This window comes from Hevea brasiliensis, chromosome 13 (assembly GCF_030052815.1).
Source record: "Hevea brasiliensis isolate MT/VB/25A 57/8 chromosome 13, ASM3005281v1, whole genome shotgun sequence".
Classification (NCBI taxonomy): Eukaryota; Viridiplantae; Streptophyta; class Magnoliopsida; order Malpighiales; family Euphorbiaceae; genus Hevea; species Hevea brasiliensis.
The window spans coordinates 89,233,321-89,255,060 of NC_079505.1; the positions used below are offsets into that span (position 1 = coordinate 89,233,321).

Sequence of the window (21,740 nt, forward strand, 5' to 3'; positions counted from 1 at the left end):
ATCTCTCCACTGACTCTTTCAAGCTCATTAAGTGTTATGGGGATCTTTGAGCTGATCACTTCTTTGATGAGGAAGATCTGATCATAGTGTATGAAGAATAACTGAAGGTCGGGCTAAGGTTCCCTCTGAAGCAATTTTACAAGGACATTCTAAGGTATTACCGAGTTTGCGTAGCTCAAGTACATCTAAACTCCTGGCGAACTCTGGTGGCCTTCAGAGGTCTTTGCCGAGCTAAGGGACTTGACACATAGTGAAGGTCTTCGCTTAACTACACAGGCTTGCTCAGTGAAAGGACAATGAATTTTGGTTCTTTCAAGTAAATCCAAACTGCGGGCTCTTCACCGATCTCCCCTCTTCGCTCAAAGGCTAGAAAGATCAGTTTTCCATCCTCAGGAGTAAAGATCCCCATGACTTCGAGGGGATCCCATGGATTTGGAATTACTTGGTCCCAAAATCAAAAAAGAAGATCATTAAAATGATGCAAAGGATGCGATGGTGAAGGAATTGAAAAACCAGGCGATCACTCACAGATACTCGTGTTTGGATGTGATCATGGCCAAGCTAAAATGGTAGATAATAAGTGTGATCGCCCATGAGAATATTGAGCTGCAACTTTCTGACCTCAGCCCCAATACGGGTAAAACCTAGATTTTTGGCCTTTTAGTCCCAGCGAACTCACTAACTTATTTTTCTGTGCAGTTATGGCAAGAGGTGAGGCCACCAAAGAAGCTTGAAGGCGGAATAAGGAGCTCAGCAGGAAAGTGCTAGAGATGAGAGCCTGAATTGAAGAGACAAGCTTCGAAGCTCAAATCCAAGAGCGACCAATCCCAGAAGTGCAGATCCTTACTTCAGAGCCTCCCACTCGATCTAAACCTCCTTCCCAACCTCTGGTCTCTTCAGCTGCGAAGGGCAGATCCTCAAGGTAGGGAGTTTTGTCTGGGCGACCTCTCTACCAAGGTGCTAGAATACTACTCCAATCACCGAAGAAGAACAGATCGGTGTGGGGCAACCTTGACTTAGCGAAAGTTTTGAGCGCTACGATCTACTTTCCTGAGGATCAAACCTGAATGGGCCCCGAAAGTATAGATGATCTTTTCAGCCTCTTGATGAGTTTGAGCTCAGAAGCGATGGCGACCCAGCACGCGATCAGAGAGAAGGTTTATCTTATGAAGAGGGGAGATGTCAAAGACAGCCCAAGATGTGGGAGTGGCGCAGAACCAACTCTCTACTACAAATGCTCAGATTGTCGAACTGGAACAACAGGCAAAGTCTCATAAAGAGAGGGTAGCTCGGCTAGAGAAGGAACTTGGCGATGCCCCGGCTAAGTTCTCTAAGGAGATCAAAACGAAGGAGGAGGAGGCTCTGGTGAAGGAAGCTGGGGCTTATGTGAAAGCCCATAGTGATCTCCTTGCCGAGCTGGTCAAGCTCTATCCTAAAGAGGACTTTGCCTGGCTCGGGGAGCTTACCCCGGGTGTCAAGGCCGAGAGTGAGGATGAACAAGGGAGAGAGGAGGGAGTGAATGTTGAAAATATAACTGAAGATTGGGCTGGGGAAGATACTCCCGCTGAATGACTTTGTACTCTCTTACCTTTTGAAATGAGTAAATTCTTTTGATGATCAATTTTCTTAATGAGATCGGAAAAACATCAGACCACATTACATGCACAAATACTGAATAGATCAAAAAAATTAACTCTAAAATTATTAGTGCTCATACAACTAATTGAGATCGAAAATCAATTGAATAAAATCAAACATAGAACTAGATGATCCTGAGATCGGTTATCAATCAAAGAACATGAGACCACGCTTTAAAGAGATCGGAAAACTATTGTACACGAACATAAGATCGGATAACCCTGAGACCGAATATCGATTGAAACTTGAAATATTTGAAGAGTGATTTGGAATATTATAAAATTGAAAAGGTGACTTAAGATCGGATCACAATTGAAGTAACTTATTAAGATCGGGTAATGTTTAGATCGGAAATTCATTCAAGAAAAGAACATTTTCATGAATTTTAAAATTGCATTACAACTTTTACAAATTGTGAATTTAATAGCCGGCCAAAATATGGTGTCTACACTGTCCAACTAGCTTTGGTGCTTCATTGGTAGCATAGCATTGTTTGTACCATGTTACTTCTTTGGTATATGATATTCCTTATTAATTATTTTTCTCTTTTATTTTTGCTTTTAGCTTTGGTATTTGCTCTCAAAGACCTTGGCTGAGGATGCTGCATGTAAATTTGCAAAAGAGAAGGGCATAGACTTGTTTGCCATAAATCCAGCAATGGTGATTGGTCCTCTCCTACAACCAACTCTTAATACAAGTTCTGCTTCAATTTTAGAAGCTGCCAATTATCACCAAGCAATGTTAGCAGCTGCTAACTATGGATCTCATCGTACTTATGCTACTGGTATGACACCACCAATACTTGAACCTGTTCAAATATATCTAACAGAGGACGTCTTCGTATCTAAATATCTAAATGAGAATTCTTGTGATTTCAAGCCATCACAGGATGATTGAGATTTTATTTCCAATTATCCACCATAATTATTAATTAGTTATATGTAGTGATTGATCATCATCTGATTTGAAATTATTTGGTTATCATCTAATTAATCATTACCTTATGGATAGGATGATGATAACTGTTTAGTTAGTTTAAAGATGATTTTAATAATATTAAAAAAATATATTAACTTTTTTGTTAAAAAAAAAAAGTTAATTCTTTATTTCATTGTGGGCATGAATATTCTAACATGAAGGTGCATTGGCCCTCTTTGAGTGTGTTTGACACAGTTTTATAATTAATGAAATAAATGTGAGCTAACTAGCTCTTAAACATCAACATTCCAAACACGGCCTTCTCCTTCCCCACAAGAATTGTGTACTTGCTTCATTCTGTCCACTGATTTGCATATTCCGCTGCATGACCAATCGAATGATGCCACGCATACATTTCCTACTTGTCCCTTCCATTCACAGTCTAACATCACCGTTTCATTTCATTACTGGTTATCATAATTGAATGCATTTATTTATTACAATAAAGATAAAGCTGCAGCTGTTTTTTTTTTACCTGGAGGGGTCCCACAACACATGGAACGCTCGTCTACGTGTTCGACTTCCAACCCAATGAACCAAGACCCCAGCGAAACATCTTCATTCGCATATCTATGCAGTATCGGTCTGCGAAATCATAATTTCGAATTCGAATCAGAATCAAAATATATCTATCATATAATACAGAGAACACTGTGTATCAATGGAGTTGAAAAAGAAGCTGATAACTTACGAGTTAATGGAGATATAGGTAGCAAGGTCCTTAGAGACGGCATATATTTGACCAGTTGCGTGTAGGAAGTATTTGTTCCCTTCTTCTCCAAATTTCCAGTACTCTGGTTCATGATATTTTACGCCTCTGCGATCCAAGTGGAGTGTAATTTTTTGGGATTTTTTTAAAAATATTTTTCCTTTTTTTTTCTTGATGAAAAGGACTTACTTTTGAGAGAGAACAGGGCCAGACTTCATGCAGCCGATGTAAATCCTTGGCTTGGATTGGTATTTAGCGAGAGTGGTGGCTAGCATACCTAAATTGACATGAACATCATCGTCGACCTTGACGTAGAACTGGGCGTCCCAAATAGAGACTGCAGTGGAGAAGTACAGTCTAGTCTTGGTGGAGAGCTGATGGTAACCCTCCACATGATTTAGCCTAAGGAAGTCTTTGTGCTCTGCCTCTTCTGAGTCTAACGCTTTATCAAGAACTCCACCTGGTGTTGCACTATGTCCTATCACAAACCTTATCACAATCCCTTTCTCTTTCTCCAATTCCTTCAATTTGGTCCCTGCATGGATTAATCATTCTCCATTAGCCACCTTTAAGAGGCACACACGCGCAGAGAGTGAGAGAGTACCTTTTGGCATCCAAGTTTCTCGAACTGAATCTCGGCGTTTTCTGCTGCTGAATGCTGTATTAATTCCAATAACAACAAATGCCTTTTGCAAAGAGTGATTTGTGGGTCTTTCTAGTGAAAGTTGGCTACTTGATTGGCTTGTTCGAGCCGCTGTTAGCTCCATTTCTAACGCAGAAACTGTATTCTCAAGCGTCCTATATATATTTAAAGAAAAAAAAAAGTTATAGTTTGCAAAGAAGAAAAAAAAAAGGAATTAATTAAATTAGCTTACTTGATAGCTTGATGGGTTTTCCTAACTTCTCCCATGATATCTCCAGGTCTTCCTTCAGCCAATTTCTAAGTAAATGATCTAACGTTAAAAAAAGAAAGAAAGAATTGCAAGGATAATAATTTGCAGGTGAAATAATTCAAACTTACACGCTTGTGATCGCAATCTCGTTTCACTTCCTGCAGCTTGTTCTCATAATGAGAAACGAAAGGAATATTCTGATGATCCTTTGTTTTTGAAGGAGAAGGATGATTCCATGTCCGACTGGTAAACAGCGACCCTGCTATGAAGCTAGCAATGCAAAATACAAGAATGGCTTTTCCTGAATTAATTGGCTTTCCTCTCATTTTCTTGGACTCGTTGTCAAGTTGCCACAGCCACAATCCCTTTCTTTAAGAAGCAGACTAGTTTCTGCGGCCTTTTAGAAATTATTCATTAAAAAAACAGAGGAATCCTGGTTTAAGCTCTCACAAAATCTAGTATTAATACATATATTTTTATTATTCTATTCTATACAAGTTCTTGCACAAGCATATGAGCTACAAGAAATACAAAGTAATGAGTAATTTGTTCCTTGTAAGCTTTAAAAACATATAGCTAATAAAAGTAAAGATTAGAATTTAAGGTCATGAGCATATCATGTGAAGGATTTTATGCTAAAAATGAGTTCATTTCTTCTCTCAAAATTCCATATGCATCAAAATTAGTAGAAAGTAAACAATCTTTAAAATGGTGTTTATAAGAGGATATAGATGATAAATTAGAAAATAACATTAGTAGAAACAACATTGCATATGTACCTTTAAAAGAATGAGTGATCATATGAGATTATGAGACTCTTTCTCTCTAGTCCAAAATCTTCATGTTTAGTGAGCTAATGAAGACACTCATTTATTTCTCATACTAAATGGAGGACTTCAGTTGCGGGGTTGGCAGTTCAATCATGTGATTTTCATGGTTCAACAAACCTTGTCTTCATTCTATCATTCTCTTTGGCAATGGCTACATTTGCGTGCACATTGAGAATTTCCAACTTAAGAGAGATAAAACCAGAGCTTTTAATCGCTTGAAAAATTAACATCACATGTTAGGACGTGAGACACCCATTTTGATTGTTTATTTCTTGCTTAATTGGAACATCAGACTTAATTTTCAGCCACTCATACGCCTAATTAAGAGGATTAATGTTGGAGATCACTTAATGACATTTCTACGTACATGTTCAGGTATTAGTTGCTAATCATAATTTCTTTTCTCAAGTTAATTATATTAAAGATGGGATAAGGAAATCAAATGGTAATTCATAATTCCCCACAAGCTCCTTTATTCACGTGCAAATTGGAATTGTCACAAGTCTTTCAGTTTAGAAACTTGAAAGGATTCAGTACATTAAGAATCACTCTGCACATTGGAAGGCAGGGGACAGTGCAAAGGAAAAACTGCCCTGCTATTTTGCCTTACCAATGGTGATGAATTTCCTATATCTCTAAATGGTGAGCGTTTTGTAGCATTAAGTGGTGGCTTTTTTCTTCCATCACCCAATAACTCCTGCTTGCAGCAATCATCATTTGATTGGCGATTTTCCTTCAATCGACAAACCAATACTCTTTTCTCCATATCATTTGGTGAGTCATGCAAATTTGCTGCTGAACTTTTGGTCCTACTTCTTTCTCTAGTTTTTTCCTTCCTCAGCTTTTCAAGCTCAGCTTGAAGCATTGATACCTGAGCTTGTAGCTCGTTTGCCTTTGCTTCAGAGGAGAAAGCTTTCCATCTCCATTCTTTCACCTATACAAAACAACCCAACATCTTAATTGCCTCCATTTATCTAGCAAAATATGCAGTATGAAGTCAAGACAGTAGCAGACTAGAGACAAGATACAACTTATGTAAAACTTGGTGTACTTACAGCGGATTGTAGGGATTGAATTTGATGATCAGAATCAAGTGCTCGATCTTCCCAAAAATCTCTAGAAGCCTGTAATTCCTCCATCTCATCTCTGACTTGCCCCAGCATCTCTTGCATTTGGGACCATTGGTCCGTCTCAGCCCGAACTTGCTCCACAACCCTTTGCACTATTGCCTTGCAGCATCCTGAACATGCTCTCTCTTCATAGGGCTTTCTTTCCTGTGCGAGAAATCTATCAGCTCTAAGACACTTGATTATCTAACTTGTCCCATTTATGGAGGTTTTAAATATTGTTCAATCATGAAAAGTGTGAGCCTGTCAGGGTAGAGTTTGACATTTCCAGGTCCAGACCTAATTCCACCCAGTAATAAACTACTTTTCCGAGAGTCTATTGCACTTGCCATAAGGTTCTTGGTTACTGTGTCCATTCATAATTGTTATTGAATGGTTGAGAGAATTAATCAAAACTAAGAGTACCTTGCAGGGTTGTCTCATTGAAGATGAAGACATCTCCGAGAATTCAATTTCCTTTGAAGTGGCAACATAACTAGAACTAGAAGCCGAACCGTTGGCTGTACAGAGCATCAACCCATATTCAACTTCCATCCTCTCTAACAGACTCCCCTTTGACAATCCCTCCATTTTCCTTCTGAGAACCTCCATCTGCACATTTTTTTATTAGAAATTACCAAATGCATCGTTAGAGTTAATAGTGGAACATAATAAACATTCAAAAAATTACAAGATGGAAAATCTCCATTTACTAGCAGAAGATATTCATTAGTAGAATAGAAAAGAACAATTATCAATATGTGAACCTACTTAAAAACAAACCAAGAAGAACAAATATTTCAGACAGCTCAAATTACTCTTCACAGTTCAAAATTCAGATTCAATTGGCTTCATTTCCAATAATGATTAGGTTTGATAATGAAGAAAAGGAGAAATTTAATATTACATTGTTGCTGCAAGTTGAAACAAAAATTTCCTTGATGCTGCTAGTAGTATTGATGGACAAGCTTGCTTCTGCCATCTCTTGAATCTCCTTCACATATACCTCATCTGATCCTCCTGCAAACTTCTCTAGCCGTCTTTGAAGAAGAGATGCTTGTTTATCAAAATTGCTGCACTTTGGAACATCTGAATCTTTATTTCTTGATCTTCTCTGCAACTTGGCTAGTTTCTCAGCCAGTTCAATGATCTCTTCCTCCAAAATCATGCTTGCATTCTTTCCATCGCACATCTTTTCTCTCCCCTACAAAACGAACGGAAAATTCAAGTAATAAAAATGAAATTGATATAGCAAATGAAAACAATGGAATTTTCCATAAAGGATATCCAATCAAAAAACAAATCTTGACTGTACGCTACTCTTTGCTTCCAGAACCAGAAAATTTGACTCCATTAAGAAATTTCATCTTTTCTTTTTCCCTGCAGTCTCTGAAGAAATGAGGTATAATTTCCATTTATTTGTTATTATTTCTATACTCACAATTTCTTGATCACCAGACACAAATGAAAACACAAAAACAAGACACAGGAGAAGAGAAGGGAAAGAGAGATACTAACAGAAAGCAGAGTATGAACAGCAGATCTCAAAGCCCTTTCCACCTGGATCCTTCTCCTCTCCATCTTCTTCACTGCAATCTCTCTTTCCATCCTTAGCAAATTACACTCTGCCCTCAACATCTCAGCTTGAAACCTCCACTTCTCCTCCTCCATCACCACGCTCTCGCTTTTCTCTACTCTCTCTCTCCTCTCCTCCTCACACCGATCATCCCCTCCGCCACTCACTGTTACAATGGGCATAACCCCTCTTGTAAACTCTCTTTCTTGATCAAACAGAGTCTCCAGCTTACCTTTCCTGTTTCTTTGTGAACCAGACTTGGCAGCACTAGCCTTCGTTGGTGGTTTCCTGCGAGGCGAATGCAGGATTCTTGGTGTTGGTGGCGCTGGTGGGTATTGCCATTTTGGCCTCCTTGCTGTCAATGTTGTTATTGTCGATGCTTTGTCCATGCAACACCAATGTCAGCTCTTTCTTCGTTGATTTTTGATATAGAGAGGCAGCAATCTTGGTTTTGGCTTCTGGGTGTTGTTCTTTACTTGAATAAAAGCAAGACTTTAGAGCCTGAATAAAAATTTTACAGCAAACATTCTTCTTTTGGATGGTTTTCGTCCACAGACTACAGTCCAAAGGAAGAAAGAGTTTGAAAAGCTTTGAAATGATTGGTACAAATTTATAACAACCCCCTTTCCTATTGGTGGGGAAAAGGGTTTCAGTTTGAGAGATGAAAGGATGAAGAGATATTTGAATAGAAAATTTTTACCAACTACCCTTTTGGTTTGAAAATGTACTTGTTTTTTGTACTGCTGGGGATGGGATTTTGGATAGAAAGAGTGACAGTTTGGACTTTTGTGACAGAAACGGTACCAGATATCACTATGGTTTGAAAATGCTGAAGAAAAATGGTTGATAAGATCAGGAGAATTTAGAAAATGAGAAAATATTAAAAACCAAAAATGTATATGCTAGACATGTAACTGATATATGGAATTAATAGCTATCTAAGTCAGCTTTTATTTGGAAACAGAAGCTTTCTTGTATATTCTAATTGCAAGTGGTGATAGAGGCTTGTATCTATCAGGGTTTAAAAGAGGTTTTGTCCCTGAGTGGTTCTGGTTAGAAGAGAGAGAGAGAGAGCTGGAGAAGTAAAAGCACAGGCGTGCAACCTCGTTATGTGAAGGGAACAGAGATTTCAAATGAAAGGTGTGAGCGTTTGCTTCTCTTGCCGATTTATTCCCTTGGACTTCGTTTTTTTATTTATAAAAAAATTGAGAAGGGCCTATTAATTAATGCTTCACTTTTTATGCCCATTTTACCCTTCAAAGCTCATATTATAATCGGACTGTGGAATCAATTGCATAATAATTTTTATTCTATTTTTAATTAATTATTGTATTCAAATCATGCTTAATATTATCAAAATTGTAAAACTCTGTTAGAGGATGATTAGTGAATTAATTAAAGAGAAAATTATTATTTAATTTTTATATTTTAAAGAAATTAATTATTTAGTTAATATATTTTAAAAAATATATTATTTAATTTTTTTATTAAATTTTTTACTATTTATACTATTTAAATTATTATTTAATTTTTTTATTTAAAAAAATTAATTAATTAATTTTTATATTTAAAAAAAATACTATTTAATTTCTTTATTTTAAAGAAATTAATAAATTGATTCATATATTTTAAAAAATATAATATTTTAAAAAATATATCCTTAAATAAAAATAAAAATTTTGTTATATTGAGACTAAATTTAAATTTAAATTTTTTTAATTTCTAATTTCATAGATATCTTTTTTATATTTTTTTTATTAGAAAATAATTTTCTTATTTAGAAATTTAGAGAAACTAATAAAATTTTTATTAAATAATTTGTATTATTTTTATCGATACATAAAAATAAAGAAAGAATGAAGAGGAGTATGGTGTGGATATAAAAGAGAATAAATGTGAAAAGAGAGCAATAAAAAAAATAAGAAAAAATTAAAGATAGAAAAGATTAAGATAGTTTATATATAAAAAATAATAATTATGAGATTAAATAATTAATAAAATTAAATTATAAGAATTGATTGATATATTTTTTTAAAATATAAAAATTAATTAATTTTATTAAAATAAAAATATTAAATAATAATTTAATCATATTGATACATAAATAAATTAAATAATATATTTTTTAAAATATAAAAATTAATTAAAAAGATAAGAGGGTGCGTGCCGTTAAAGGTGACGTGATTTGTTTTTGATTAATAATGAGGAATTGAGAGGAGGAGGAGGGCCTTCATCTTCTGCTCTATTCTGCTGTTTAAAGTTTTCTGTTTGGTGACTGATCATTTTCAACACTGACACTGTCATTCCTCCGATTCTCTTGATTTTCACGCCCCTGACCCCGTTTTTGTTTTTCATTTTTCATTTGCATGGATCGAAGGGCCACTTGCTTCAGTTACCAACTCTCCTAGTCTTAACCTCACCTCCCCTCCCCTCCCCTCCCTATTCTCATAATAAATAATGTAATAATTAAAATTATTAACTTAATTAGCGAACAATCATCATTTAGTTAACAAGACTCAATTAACGTTCTAATTAAATTAAATATTTGAGTTTTACTAGTTATCTTTCATTAAACTTTGCTATTATCTTTTAATGAGATTGTTAATATGTTCTGATTTTAAATTGAAGAGTATCTCATTACCTAAATCTTTAATATATTCAGACTTGTGAAATTATTTGATTTTATATTTGTAACTTTACATTTTCTATATTGATAATGTATTTTTTTTATTGAGATATTATTTTAATTTTTATAAATAATTTTTATATTATTGAATTATAATTTATTGATTGATAATATAAAATTTTACAGTCAGTAGAGTTTGAAAATAATAATAAAAAAGGGATGGGTTGGTACTAATGGAAGTGGGTTATTATGTGCACCAATTCTAAGATGTAATTTGTCACTTGGATAGAATACAAGAGGCCCAGAGCATATTTTGCAACCCTAAGTCAATGTCTTTTCTTTTTTTAATAATCAAGTTGTTCTGATTATATTTCATTTTCACTGTAATATTAAATATTATAATTATAATTTTTTATTTTTTAAAAATATAAAAAATACAATAAAAATATATTGTAAATAATTAGATGGGCAATCAATGGAATGAAATTTTATATTATAATAGTTCGAGAACAAAAATAAAAAAAAATATTGATAACAAATTATATTAATGAGTACCAATGAAGTTTAATATGTATACTAATAAGATTTTTAGAAAAAAAGTTACAAATTTGTAATTAATTATGATTAAAATAGTTATAATTAAGTAGGATTGAAAATCCATACTTTTTAATTGTTTTAAGTAACATAATAATAAGGTAATATAAAATAGTAATTAAATTCAAATTAAAGTAAAATTAAATTAATAATCAAACCAAAATAAAATAGTATTTTCCCGGAATACTTATTATATTTTAGTTTTAATTTTTTTTAAATTAAATATTAATATGGATAAATTTATGAATAAGAACGCTATCCATGTGATTTTCCGAAATTTATATAGAATTTTTAATAATAAAAATTAATTATAAATATTTTTAAAATAAGATTAATAATAAAATTTAAATTAATATTTTTATAAATAATATAAATTTATGAGAATATTTTTATCCATTTTCTTATTTATATTTTTATAAATAAATAATAAAATAAAAAATAATAATTAATTATAATAATTATAAATTGTTGATATATTATTTAAAATATGAAATTTTATTTTAAAATTAAACTTAACATTTTTAAATAATATTGGATTCACGGCGCGTGACGCAGAATACTAAACAGAGCCTTATTTTCTGCCAAGTATGGACCATTACTAAGGCCCAAATAGCTTCCCATATCCGAATAATGGCCCAAAAAACTGTTGAGCCCAAATCAAATACTACACTGTACAAAAACCCTAGGCACTATATAAAATCCTATTCGCAGCCTTTCTTTGTCTCTGCTACCGTTTCATCTCCGTCTCTCTCTCGAGTGCGCTACTCTCCCCTCTCTTTCCCTTAACCCTAACCCTCTCTACAACCATGGCTGAAAGAGGCACAGGAGAAAGAGGAGCCTTCCGTCGTGGCTTTGGCGGTGGCCCTCGCGGTGATCGCGGAGGCAGAGGCCGCCGTCGTGCGCGCCGTGACGAGGAGGAGAAGTGGGTTCCAGTAACCAAACTGGGCCGCTTGGTGAAGGATGGCAAGATCAGAAGTCTAGAGCAAATTTACTTGCATTCTCTGCCTATTAAAGAGCATCAGATCATTGATACTCTTGTCGGTCCATCCCTCAAGGATGAGGTCATGAAAATCACCCCTGTCCAGAAACAAACTCGGGCCGGGCAGCGAACCCGGTTCAAGGCCTTTGTCGTCGTAGGCGACGGAAATGGCCACGTCGGATTGGGAGTCAAGTGCTCGAAGGAGGTTGCTACTGCCATTCGCGGTGCCATCATATTGGCCAAGTTATCTGTTATCCCCGTGAGAAGAGGTTATTGGGGTAACAAGATCGGAAAGCCACACACCGTGCCCTGCAAGGTCACCGGCAAGTGTGGATCCGTGACTGTGAGAATGGTGCCCGCTCCTCGTGGTGCTGGAATTGTTGCTGCACGCGTCCCCAAGAAGGTTCTGCAGTTTGCTGGGATAGAGGACGTGTTCACCTCCTCCAGGGGCTCCACTAAGACCCTCGGAAATTTCGTGAAGGTCTGTTGATTTCATTTTTCGTTTTCGTTTTCAAATATTGTGAACTAAATGTTTAGTATATGGGAATGATACCTTTAGAAGAGCAATTTCTCTATTTTAATATATTATTTTTTTACTCGGTTATTCTGATATTGTTGAACTGGTTTAGCATTATAAATTGCCTAATTTGAATCATCTTTTATTTAAATGAGAATAGCTGAATTACATATTGCTTTCTTTTATCACTACATAGTACTAATTTTGTCTGGAATTAGTAAGTAGGTCCGAATACATTTTTCTAATTTGATGTGGTTTACCTGGTTTGTTCTGATCTTCTATAACCTTATGTTAATAATTTTACATTCATTTATTTTTGAAAATTGCTAAAATTTCTGAAATTAATAGGTCTTGTTTGCTTTTTAGAAAGAAATTAACTTTGAAAATTTTCATTATTTGTTTAGTTATACTAGGGTCTATTAACTTTTTTTGTTATGATGGTATCAATGAACCTTATTTACTTTTGGTTGGTTTGAAATGCACAAATGACTTCCACATGATTATGCAAGGCTTTTTCTCAACTTTACTTTATTTAAGGTGCAAAATTTTGCCCCTTTGCCATAACATAGTTAATGTTACTTCCTAATGTGAATTTGTTTAATAGGATTTCTTCACTTCTTCTAGACTATTTTTTCTTTTATCAGATTGTTATGGATGCCCCATGCTAGATAACTGTGTTGTTAATGGTTAGATGCAAAAATGAACCCTTTTTTGTGTGTGATGGACTATTATTGTTTTCACAATGATAAATTATGTGATGCTTTTTTTTTTTGTTTTGGGGGGGGGGGAGGAGATAATTACATTGCTTATGCTTTTGTTCTTTGCTGGTTTAATTCATCTACATGCCATGTCAAATGCAGGCCACCTTTGACTGTCTCCTGAAAACCTATGGATTCTTGACTCCTGACTTTTGGAGGGAGACCCGCTTCACCAAGTCTCCCTTCCAGGAGTACACTGATCTATTGGGGAAACCAACTAAAGTCCTAATTGAAGATGCAGAGAGGGTCGAAGCTTGATGCAGAGATTCGAGTCTTGAGTCGTTAAAGATGAGAATATAGGGCCAAGAATTTCATGTTAATTGCTTAGTAGGTTCTTAAGACTTTAAGAATGTCATCATTTTGTTTATGGTTTTTGTTGGAGATTTTTGGATTCAGTAATAACTTTTGGTGTTTTGATCAATTTGCAAAAGGATTTGTTTGTTTTGATTTCAAGTGCTGCGGGTTATATTTTATTCCAAGGCCTTCACCTGGAACGAATTTTTTGGAACGGTAATGTTAAATGAAGGAACCTTGGATGATGGACTTCCTTAGGAGAGGGATAGCTCCTATTCTTTTTCCTGGTTCAGTTCATAGTTGGTGGCTGTTATGTTGGATTTTTTGCTACCAACAGTTCTTGCTTGTTTAAGCGAGTGAAATAAGAATTACAAGAAACATGAACATCTGAACTTTTATTATTATCCGGTTTTTTATTTTTCATTAAGGTAATTAATTTCTAAAAAAGAACAATGTAAATTGAGCTTGGATAATGAAAAGAATGTACACGAGTCGAAAGTGCTGTGGTGAAGCCCTGTTTTGTTTGGCATTAAATTTTGTTGTATAAAATTATTTTTCTTAATAGAAGTATTGAAAATAATTTAGAAAAAATTATTTTATTATTTTTATGATTAAAATTAATTAAATTTAATTTTTAATTATTTTTTAAATAATATATTTAAAAAAATAATTTTTTTAATAATAATTTTAATAATAATGTCGTACCTTTACCATTCTCTACCCACCGGAAGGCGGAAGGATTAGCAACCGCAAATACCGGACGAGATAAAGAAACAGGTGGCACTGATCCATTTGATCAAATGTTTATTGAGATAAGGAAATGGATGACGGTCTCCTACAAGGCCCTTGAAGCTATTGCACTTGTAAGCAATAATAGTCCACTTCATTGTGTGCGCATGTGAGAATTAGACATCAACCCACAGTAGCAGGCAGTAAGCATAATTTGCAGAGATGACATCCATGACCATGACAGGCTCATTCCTAGTTGGTTCGACCATGACCAAACAACCTTTCACAACCCCACGCAGAGGACTGATCGTGGCCAAGGCCTCAAGAACCACTGAGGAAGAAAGGGTCAGTGTGGAGATGAAGAACAAGGAAGAGAGCAGCAGTAGGAGGAGGGATTTGGTGTTTGCAGCTGCAGTTGCAGTTGCAGTTGCTGCCGCATTCTCCATTCCCAAAGTTGCAATGGCCGAGGATGAGCCTAAGGCAGGGACCCCAGAAGCTAAGAAGAAGTATGGACCTGTATGTATCACAAATCCTACTGCTCGTATCTGCCGCAAGTGAGGGAATTCTATCTTCTCATATGCAATGCTGATTGGTGTTTAAGGTAATGTAAAATGGTACCCACTTGTATCCTTTCATTGGGAGAATCCTCTTTGTTATACTTCTCCTAGTTTTCCTTTTTCTCTATTTTTCTTTCCTTTTAACATTTTTACAAAATCCAAATACCTGACTGCTTTCCCCCTTCAATTATCTTCTAATTGAGGACGTTAAAACGGACTTTGTACCTGTTAGAACTTCTTCAGTTTAGGGGATATCGAAATGCAGTCTAGTGCCTTAAAGATTGTCGCTGGTTTCCAGTATTTGAAGAATTTAATAAGTTACTCATGAGCCCAATGGTAGCCTCTTTTTGATTATTAGCTCAATTCGTTAACCTTAATTCTGGTCCGCCATGTTAATGTTGTGTTACTCTTATGTTACATTTGGAGTTGGAATTCGAATGTTAAAAGAAAAAGTATAATTTGAAAAAAGTATTATTTTAAATAATGTTAAACAAATAATTTGATAAAAAAATTTATTTAACTATTTTTAAATTTTTGAAATTAAAACACACACTTTAGTCTGCTACATTATGTGCTGCTTTCACTTCAACCACGAATCATAAAAAAAAAAAAAAAAAAAAAAAAATTATTGCAAATTCATGACTCAAGGCGAACAACAATGAAATGCCTCTAAAGTCTGCTCCTCAAAATAGATAATGCCTGCTTAAGTTTAATAATTTAAATCTTGATACTCTTTTTTCTTATAAAGCACAGAAGTCCTATAAATTTATGGTAACCATATCAGCTAATCAAATAAATTGAATAATGATCTCTGGCAACTTGAACCATTCTTCCAGCAAAATTAAAATAAATCATACGTAAAACTTGAAAACACAAGAACCTCGTAAGTTAAGTCATACACCCTATATTTTTACAAAAATATTCTTTTACCCATTGTATTGTTATTTTTTATATAACAAACAGACGTATATGGCAGGCACATGTGAACATATGTTTCACAAGAATATAATTTATACTATTAGTTGTCCAAATTTAATATTAAGAGAATATTACAATAATAAAAGAAGATATTATTGAGGCATTTTCACAATTTATTCTAGTCAAAAAAATATTAGCCAAAAAGTTTCAGTAATAACCATTTCATTCAGACTCAAAAGATTATCCAATACCCAGCAAAACTGCAAGGCACGGTTTTAGATTTTTCCAGTTACTATACAAAAGTTTGCCACAAGATGCAGCCTTTCATGGGTGAAAACTGTCCTCCACACACACTCACACCAAAACCAAGGTATGAAACTTCAAAAACTAATTTCTCACACAAACAGGTGGTTCTACTACTGCAAAAACAGCGGGAATGCACCAAGGTTGCCATCAAGAAGTGCACAAGAAGATTCCCAGAAGCTTCTGCATCTGATTATCTAGAACTGCTACTTGTAGCACAATTCTCTGAGAGTACACTAAGGAAACATAATGAGAATCAAAAACACAAAAGATAGTTTTATTTTTGGAGAAAGAAATGAAAAAAGATCTCCTAACAATTTAGCTTAATTGGATCCAAGGCTTAAGTTTAAATAATACACAACACAATTCTTGTAAATACTTCCTCTAGCAAAACTGCCATAAAAAACGATACCAAAACTGAGTACCATTCATTACAGAGCTGTTACCAAACCATAACTGCATAGAGAAGGATAAGCTGTTCCTCTTATTCACCTTAGCCATTTTACTTGGCTGTAACATCTTGTATGTGATGCACATGAACACCTCATTCCCCTTTTCCATTTTGATGTGAAACAACATAATTGTGAATAATTTCCATGGCTAACTGGTCAGCAGTCTTATTCTGCAACTTTGCAAGTTCATCAATTTTATCATATGTATCCTTATCAGAGAAGAATCTTAGGTTGTATTTGGGTGGTGTAGACACAACACCTTCCCAATTGTCAACCCACTCCTGAAGTTTCTCAAATCCCTAACAAAATAATTGCAGGGTAACAATTAATTCACCTTAAACAAACAATAATATACAATAGAATCAGACATATCTTGTCACAAAACTAGCTAGCTATATCAAATAGTAATTTCTAAGCTCACCATTCGAGTTGTGAATTCGCCAAATGATTCTTTGGATTGCCTTCTCTGTTTCCAATGATAAAAAAGAGGTTCCAAAACACGTTCGAGGTCTTGAATCTTAACCTTATCCATGAAGCTTCTTGCCAATGCAGTTTGATTGGGTGTTCCACCAAGCCAAATCTGTTTCAAAAAAATAATAGGCACATCAAATTTTATCAATTATATTAAGGAAATAAGGGGTGGTGGGACATCACTCAGTCCTTTATATACCTGATAACTATTGGGACCATCACCAACAAATCCAAGTTCAGCCATATATGGTCTAGCACAACCATTGGGACAACCTGTAATCCTTATTACCACAGATTCATTGTATTTAAGCCCCACCTGAAATCATAAAGGCCATTAGAGTCAAATACATTTCCAGATCCTAATATGCATGGAATGTCAATACATTATATCTATCAAGTTCTTGGTTCTTCTTATGAACTTATTGGAACAGAAATTACCTTCTCAAATACAGCCCTAACCCGTTTGAGGATGTCAGGTATTCCTCGTTCAGCTTCAGTTATTGCCAGTGGGCAAAGTGGCAAAGCTGGGCATGCCATTGCTGTTAAATTGAGGGGGTCTACATATTTGGGTTGCTGTCCACAAGAAATACTGGTCAACACCCCAAAAAATGGAGGAAAACAAGAGATAACCAAGAGAAAAAAAAAAAATTAAAAGCAAGAAGCAAATACATGTTTAACCGAATAAACATGATCACAACTACTGCAAATACCAGATTAGTAAGCTAAGCATAAGAAGCACGTGATCAAGAAATAGGAGAAAATTTTAGTTATAGGCTGATGCCAATTACGAACAACGAAATTGCCACTGTTAAGAGTTAGACTGATAATGCTAACAGGTTATGTACATAGCATCTAATGCAACTTCTAGGAAGTATATAATGAGAGTGGACGAGTATCTCAGTAGTTAGTAACTAACAAATAAGTGAGGAAGATACGTTTAATCAAGCAGTCCGCAGGTTACGAGATTCATGGTCACGAAATCATATAGATGCAGAAATCGTACCAGCAATCCAGCCTGTGCAAGAGTTGCAGTGATGGGGCCCTTCCACGCGTTGCGAATACCACACAAGATGATATTCTGGTTTGGTGTCAGTTGCACATCTAAACTGTAATTCTCTATTATCTCCCTCAATGTTTTCTTCATTTTCCCTCCAATGCGACCATTGTCAACATGGAGCCCACAAAACAAATCACCATTACCCTGCCAAAACAATTTAATTAATTGGTAATCAGTGGATGATAATTCAACATGCAATAAAACTAGCAGATGAAGGTATAAGTTTGAAAGTGTATGACCCCCAAGCAGATCAAAAGCATTTGTAATGTGAACGTACAGAATGAAAGAAAAGACATGTATAATTTAAGGAATCTTTAGAACAGACCTGCTCATGCCATCCCAAATAACTTTTAAATTCCCACTTAGGCAACTCACGGAAAGGCTCAAATTTCTTTCCATAATATTGCTCAACAACAGTTCTGAACTTCTCAATCCCCCAGGAGCTGATCAAATATTTCATTCTACTGTACTTCCGGTCATCTCTCCTCCCATTTTCTCGTTGTGTAACAACAATAGCTTTCACTGCATATAAAATGTCTTCTTTTGGTACATAGCCCAATGGTTCAGCCAGACGTGGAAAAGTGTTCTCCAGCCTATGTGTTCTTCCCATACCACCACCAACCTAAAGTTGAAATTGTAAGAAGCTGATGGTTGAAATGCAGTTAGACTAATAAAAGTCATAATGCTTAAAATATTTGTTGATCTTACATATATGTTGAACCCCTGGGGCTCCCCATTGGCATCTGTAACCACAACAATACCAACGTCATTTGTGAGAATATCCACTGAGTTATCTGTCGGCACAGTGACGGCAATTTTGAACTTTCTAGGCAAGAATTGGGCTCCATAAATGGGCTCTGGTGAGTCTGGAAAATTTGTTCCATGAGAATTGTCATTGCGGGCCTCCACTACCTCAGGAGGTTCAGCTGTCAAGATTTTCTCCCCATCCACCCACATATCATAGTAGAACCCAGACTGAGGAGTGAGGAGTGCGGCAATATTCTCAGCAGTTTTCTGTGCAAATTGGTAATCTTTTCTCGCAAATGGGGCAGCAGGGGCCAGGACATTCCGGTTGAGATCACCGCATGCACCAAGAGTTGTGCCCATGCTATGAATGATACTACTCATTACAGTCTTGAGGTTTTTCTTCAAAACACCATGGAGTTGAAATGTCTGTCTGGTTGTCAAACGAAGAGTTCCAATTCCAAACTGATCAGCAAGATCATCCATGGTTAAGTACAGTTTATTTGGGACTTTGCCGCAAGGGTTCTTAGTTCGAAGCATAAACGAGTAGGATTTTGCACCCCGTTCATCTCTATTATACTGTTGATAGCTCCCATGGAACTTGATTATTTGGGTAGCAGACTCATTAATATTTGGGGCGTCTGTCAGCAACTCCTCATTAAGAGGGTACCTGATGTAATTACTATGTTCTTTGATTATTTCAACCTTGCTGCGCTTAGTCTCTTTTTCTGGCTTCACTGGCTGCCAAAGAAAATTATCCAAGGAAATGAAATTCATTGAACTTAACACATATAACATAATATATTCATCAGATCAAATCGAGCTAGCACATATAATATACATTATGAATCGGAGGGAAAAAAACAGAGACAACAAAAGATAAGAAAAGGGTGAAGAGTAGTTTTTTTACCCGACCCCAAAACTTTTCTTTCTTCTGGCTTCCAAACAGCAAAAAAGAATTCAAACGCGCCTCTATAACGAATTCTTTTTACTTTACATTTATTTCCCCGCCCCCACTATATACAGAGACTGACATTTGAAAGAGAAGATCTCAAAAATAATAGCAAACGAATTCATTTTCTCCCCTAACATTTTGTTAAAACCAAAATGCAAATCCGCCAACAAGAATTAGACCCACAAAAGATTGAAGTTCTGAACTGTCAATTTCTCAACAAAATGATTTATCATAATGAGATTAACTATATTTTTGCTTTGGCATTTCGATTATTCCGCTGTTTGTGACAAAAGATGTATCGACTACATGACGAGTCCACACAATCGGCAACCAAAAATTAAGTAAAAACTCAATTAAAGGACGTCGTCAACAGTTAGACATGTCATTAAATCAACGGAAGCCGTCGGAAATGCCGCATACAAACGACAGGTCGTTATTGGCCTGTAATTAATCCATGACAAGTCCAACAAATTAATAAAAAAAAAGCTCTATGCAGGGAGAGGGAGAGAGAAATCAAAGAAATCTCACCGTCGAAACAGCTCGTATAAGCGAAGGTCTGGACGAAGAAACAGAAAATACATTCTCAGGTCTGGTCAAAGCAAGAGAATTTGAATGCCTCAAACCATCAAAACTCCGTATTTTGATCTTCGGGTCTTTCAAAACTGCAGTGTTCGCAGCTCCAAAAGAGGCCGTCGTCGTCATGAACTCTGAAATCCAGAACCAACAAACAGTAATCCCTATACAACGAGAGGTTTTGAAAGCGGGGCTCAAGCGAGATCGAGAGAGAGAGAAAGAAGGAAGTACTTGCGGAGATGACAACCGAAGCCTGCGCCCTCTTGGTACTTAAATAATAATCTGCTGGCTAATAGTCGTCTGCTAATGTGCGCCGTCACGTGTCTGACACGAATATCTTTTTCAACTGGTTCACTTCAATGATACTCGACGTGCTCCCCCTCAAACGAGTAGCGAATTTAGCTTTTAGAAGTTCATTTTAATTAGAGTTAATGATAAAATATTATTATTTTATATTAAATAATTAATTTAATAATTTTTAAATTAAATATTTTATTTTAAATAATTATATAAATAATAAATTATTAATAATTAGTAAAACAATTAATATTAGAGTAGGGTGTGAAATGTATCTATTTGGTGAAGAGGAACGGCACGTGAAAAAAGAACGTGGGCGTGTAGGATAGACATGAAGAACCAAATTTGGATTCTAAGGTTCATTGAATCGAGACGGAATTCTGTTTCTTGTAAGATAATGATAACATCAGCAGTGGGCTGCGTTGATTAATTAAAAGAAATGAGCAGAAGAGCAATACAAAGCAGTAAGTGGAGTGTGGTCCCCACGCATCCGTTGTTTAGAAGCCGCATTGTTTTTGGTCAAAAATGGACGACCAGGAGCAGTGAATTGTTTTAAAATTTTATTTTTCAATTAATTTGATTCCATTATTTCTATAAAAAAAAAATAAACTGAAAAGGCCAATTTATTTAATTATTGATTAATTTTTGTTAATTCTACAAATTTTTATGAAATATAAAATTAATTTAAATAAATTTAAAAAAATTAAAAAAATTCAATAAAATAGATTTAAACTGATAAATTAAATTAAATTAAAAATTTTAAATTCTGTTTCATTCAAAAAAAAAAAACGTATTATAATTCAACATATTTTTTAATTATTTTATTCGATTTGATTTACATTAAAAATGAGAAAGAAAAGTTGGAGTGGGAATGGGAATCTGAGAACCTAACTATGGATTGCCCATTCCCTGCATTGAAGGGTCATAAAATCAAAATTAAAATATGCCAACGTATATGGACGCAAAAAAGTTCAGATTCATTTTTTTTTTTACTTTTTTATTAATTATAAAATAAATTTAATATAGTAACAAAAATTTTTATCAAATTCTTTTAATTTAAATATATAATATACTTAAAATATAAAGAAAATAAAATAATTTTTATACAATTAACGATAAAATTAAATGAATGAATTAATAAATATATACATTCATTAAAATATCATATGAGTTTCAAACATTTTAA

The 21,740-nt window shown here is 34.9% G+C and overlaps 5 protein-coding genes across 6 annotated transcripts; 2 read left to right on the forward strand and 3 right to left on the reverse strand.

Moving 5' to 3' along the window:
• Positions 1-2,712: 2,712 nt before the first annotated feature.
• Positions 2,713-5,133, reverse strand: LOC110633859 (probable beta-1,3-galactosyltransferase 8). 2 transcript variants are annotated; one of them, XM_058131652.1, is made up of 8 exons: positions 4,998-5,133; positions 4,347-4,615; positions 4,201-4,265; positions 3,930-4,123; positions 3,515-3,860; positions 3,308-3,433; positions 3,092-3,201; positions 2,713-2,998 (listed from the first exon to the last, which is right to left on the reverse strand). In XM_058131652.1, the coding sequence occupies exons 2-8, from the start codon at positions 4,542-4,544 to the stop codon at positions 2,850-2,852; spliced, it is 1,188 nt and encodes a 395-aa protein (XP_057987635.1). In that variant the 5' UTR covers positions 4,545-4,615; positions 4,998-5,133; the 3' UTR covers positions 2,713-2,849. The 2 variants fall into 2 exon arrangements, with proteins under 2 accessions (XP_057987635.1, XP_021638345.2); XM_021782653.2 differs by having other exon boundaries at positions 4,347-4,608; positions 4,998-5,117.
• Positions 5,134-5,494: 361 nt separating this feature from the next.
• LOC110633813 (uncharacterized) lies at positions 5,495-8,862 on the reverse strand. Its single transcript, XM_021782585.2, has 5 exons — positions 7,673-8,862; positions 7,062-7,358; positions 6,581-6,766; positions 6,104-6,322; positions 5,495-5,982 (listed from the first exon to the last, which is right to left on the reverse strand). The coding sequence occupies exons 1-5, from the start codon at positions 8,117-8,119 to the stop codon at positions 5,587-5,589; spliced, it is 1,545 nt and encodes a 514-aa protein (XP_021638277.2). The 5' UTR covers positions 8,120-8,862; the 3' UTR covers positions 5,495-5,586.
• Positions 8,863-11,657: 2,795 nt separating this feature from the next.
• LOC110633837 (40S ribosomal protein S2-4) lies at positions 11,658-13,657 on the forward strand. The gene is made up of 2 exons (XM_021782626.2): positions 11,658-12,410; positions 13,307-13,657. The coding sequence occupies exons 1-2, from the start codon at positions 11,757-11,759 to the stop codon at positions 13,460-13,462; spliced, it is 810 nt and encodes a 269-aa protein (XP_021638318.2). The 5' UTR covers positions 11,658-11,756; the 3' UTR covers positions 13,463-13,657.
• A 631-nt stretch (positions 13,658-14,288) lies between these two features.
• Positions 14,289-15,118, forward strand: LOC110633845 (photosystem II 5 kDa protein, chloroplastic). Its single transcript, XM_021782634.2, has one exon. The coding sequence runs from the start codon at positions 14,450-14,452 to the stop codon at positions 14,783-14,785; it is 336 nt and encodes a 111-aa protein (XP_021638326.2). The 5' UTR covers positions 14,289-14,449; the 3' UTR covers positions 14,786-15,118.
• Positions 15,119-16,255: 1,137 nt separating this feature from the next.
• On the reverse strand, positions 16,256-20,509 carry LOC110633843 (sulfite reductase [ferredoxin], chloroplastic). Its single transcript, XM_021782630.2, has 8 exons — positions 20,213-20,509; positions 18,694-19,470; positions 18,311-18,607; positions 17,932-18,129; positions 17,367-17,501; positions 17,128-17,244; positions 16,879-17,037; positions 16,256-16,756 (listed from the first exon to the last, which is right to left on the reverse strand). Exons 1-8 carry the CDS (start codon positions 20,384-20,386, stop codon positions 16,550-16,552), a joined length of 2,064 nt encoding a protein of 687 aa, XP_021638322.2. The 5' UTR covers positions 20,387-20,509; the 3' UTR covers positions 16,256-16,549.
• Between the last annotated feature and the right edge of the window lie 1,231 nt (positions 20,510-21,740).

Excerpts from the sequence above, each read along its gene's own strand:
- LOC110633859 (XM_058131652.1), bottom strand. The coding sequence starts at position 4,544 with ATGAGAGGAAAGCCAATTAATTCAGGAAAAGCCATTCTTGTATTTTGC. Across the intron at positions 4,266-4,346 it reads GAGATTGCGATCACAAGCGT|AAATTGGCTGAAGGAAGACC; the intron begins GTAAGTTTGAAT and ends TCATTTACTTAG. Across the intron at positions 3,861-3,929 it reads AGAAACTTGGATGCCAAAAG|GGACCAAATTGAAGGAATTG; the intron begins GTACTCTCTCAC and ends TAATCCATGCAG.
- LOC110633845 (XM_021782634.2), top strand. The coding sequence starts at position 14,450 with ATGACATCCATGACCATGACAGGCTCATTCCTAGTTGGTTCGACCATG.
- LOC110633813 (XM_021782585.2), bottom strand. The coding sequence starts at position 8,119 with ATGGACAAAGCATCGACAATAACAACATTGACAGCAAGGAGGCCAAAA. Across the intron at positions 6,323-6,580 it reads CAATGAGACAACCCTGCAAG|GAAAGAAAGCCCTATGAAGA; the intron begins GTACTCTTAGTT and ends TTTCTCGCACAG. Across the intron at positions 5,983-6,103 it reads TTCAATCCCTACAATCCGCT|GTGAAAGAATGGAGATGGAA; the intron begins GTAAGTACACCA and ends TGTTTTGTATAG.
- LOC110633837 (XM_021782626.2), top strand. The coding sequence starts at position 11,757 with ATGGCTGAAAGAGGCACAGGAGAAAGAGGAGCCTTCCGTCGTGGCTTT. Across the intron at positions 12,411-13,306 it reads CCCTCGGAAATTTCGTGAAG|GCCACCTTTGACTGTCTCCT; the intron begins GTCTGTTGATTT and ends TGTCAAATGCAG.
- LOC110633843 (XM_021782630.2), bottom strand. The coding sequence starts at position 20,386 with ATGACGACGACGGCCTCTTTTGGAGCTGCGAACACTGCAGTTTTGAAA. Across the intron at positions 18,608-18,693 it reads CCCAGGGGTTCAACATATAT|GTTGGTGGTGGTATGGGAAG; the intron begins GTAAGATCAACA and ends TTTCAACTTTAG. Across the intron at positions 18,130-18,310 it reads ATTTGGGATGGCATGAGCAG|GGTAATGGTGATTTGTTTTG; the intron begins GTCTGTTCTAAA and ends TTGTTTTGGCAG.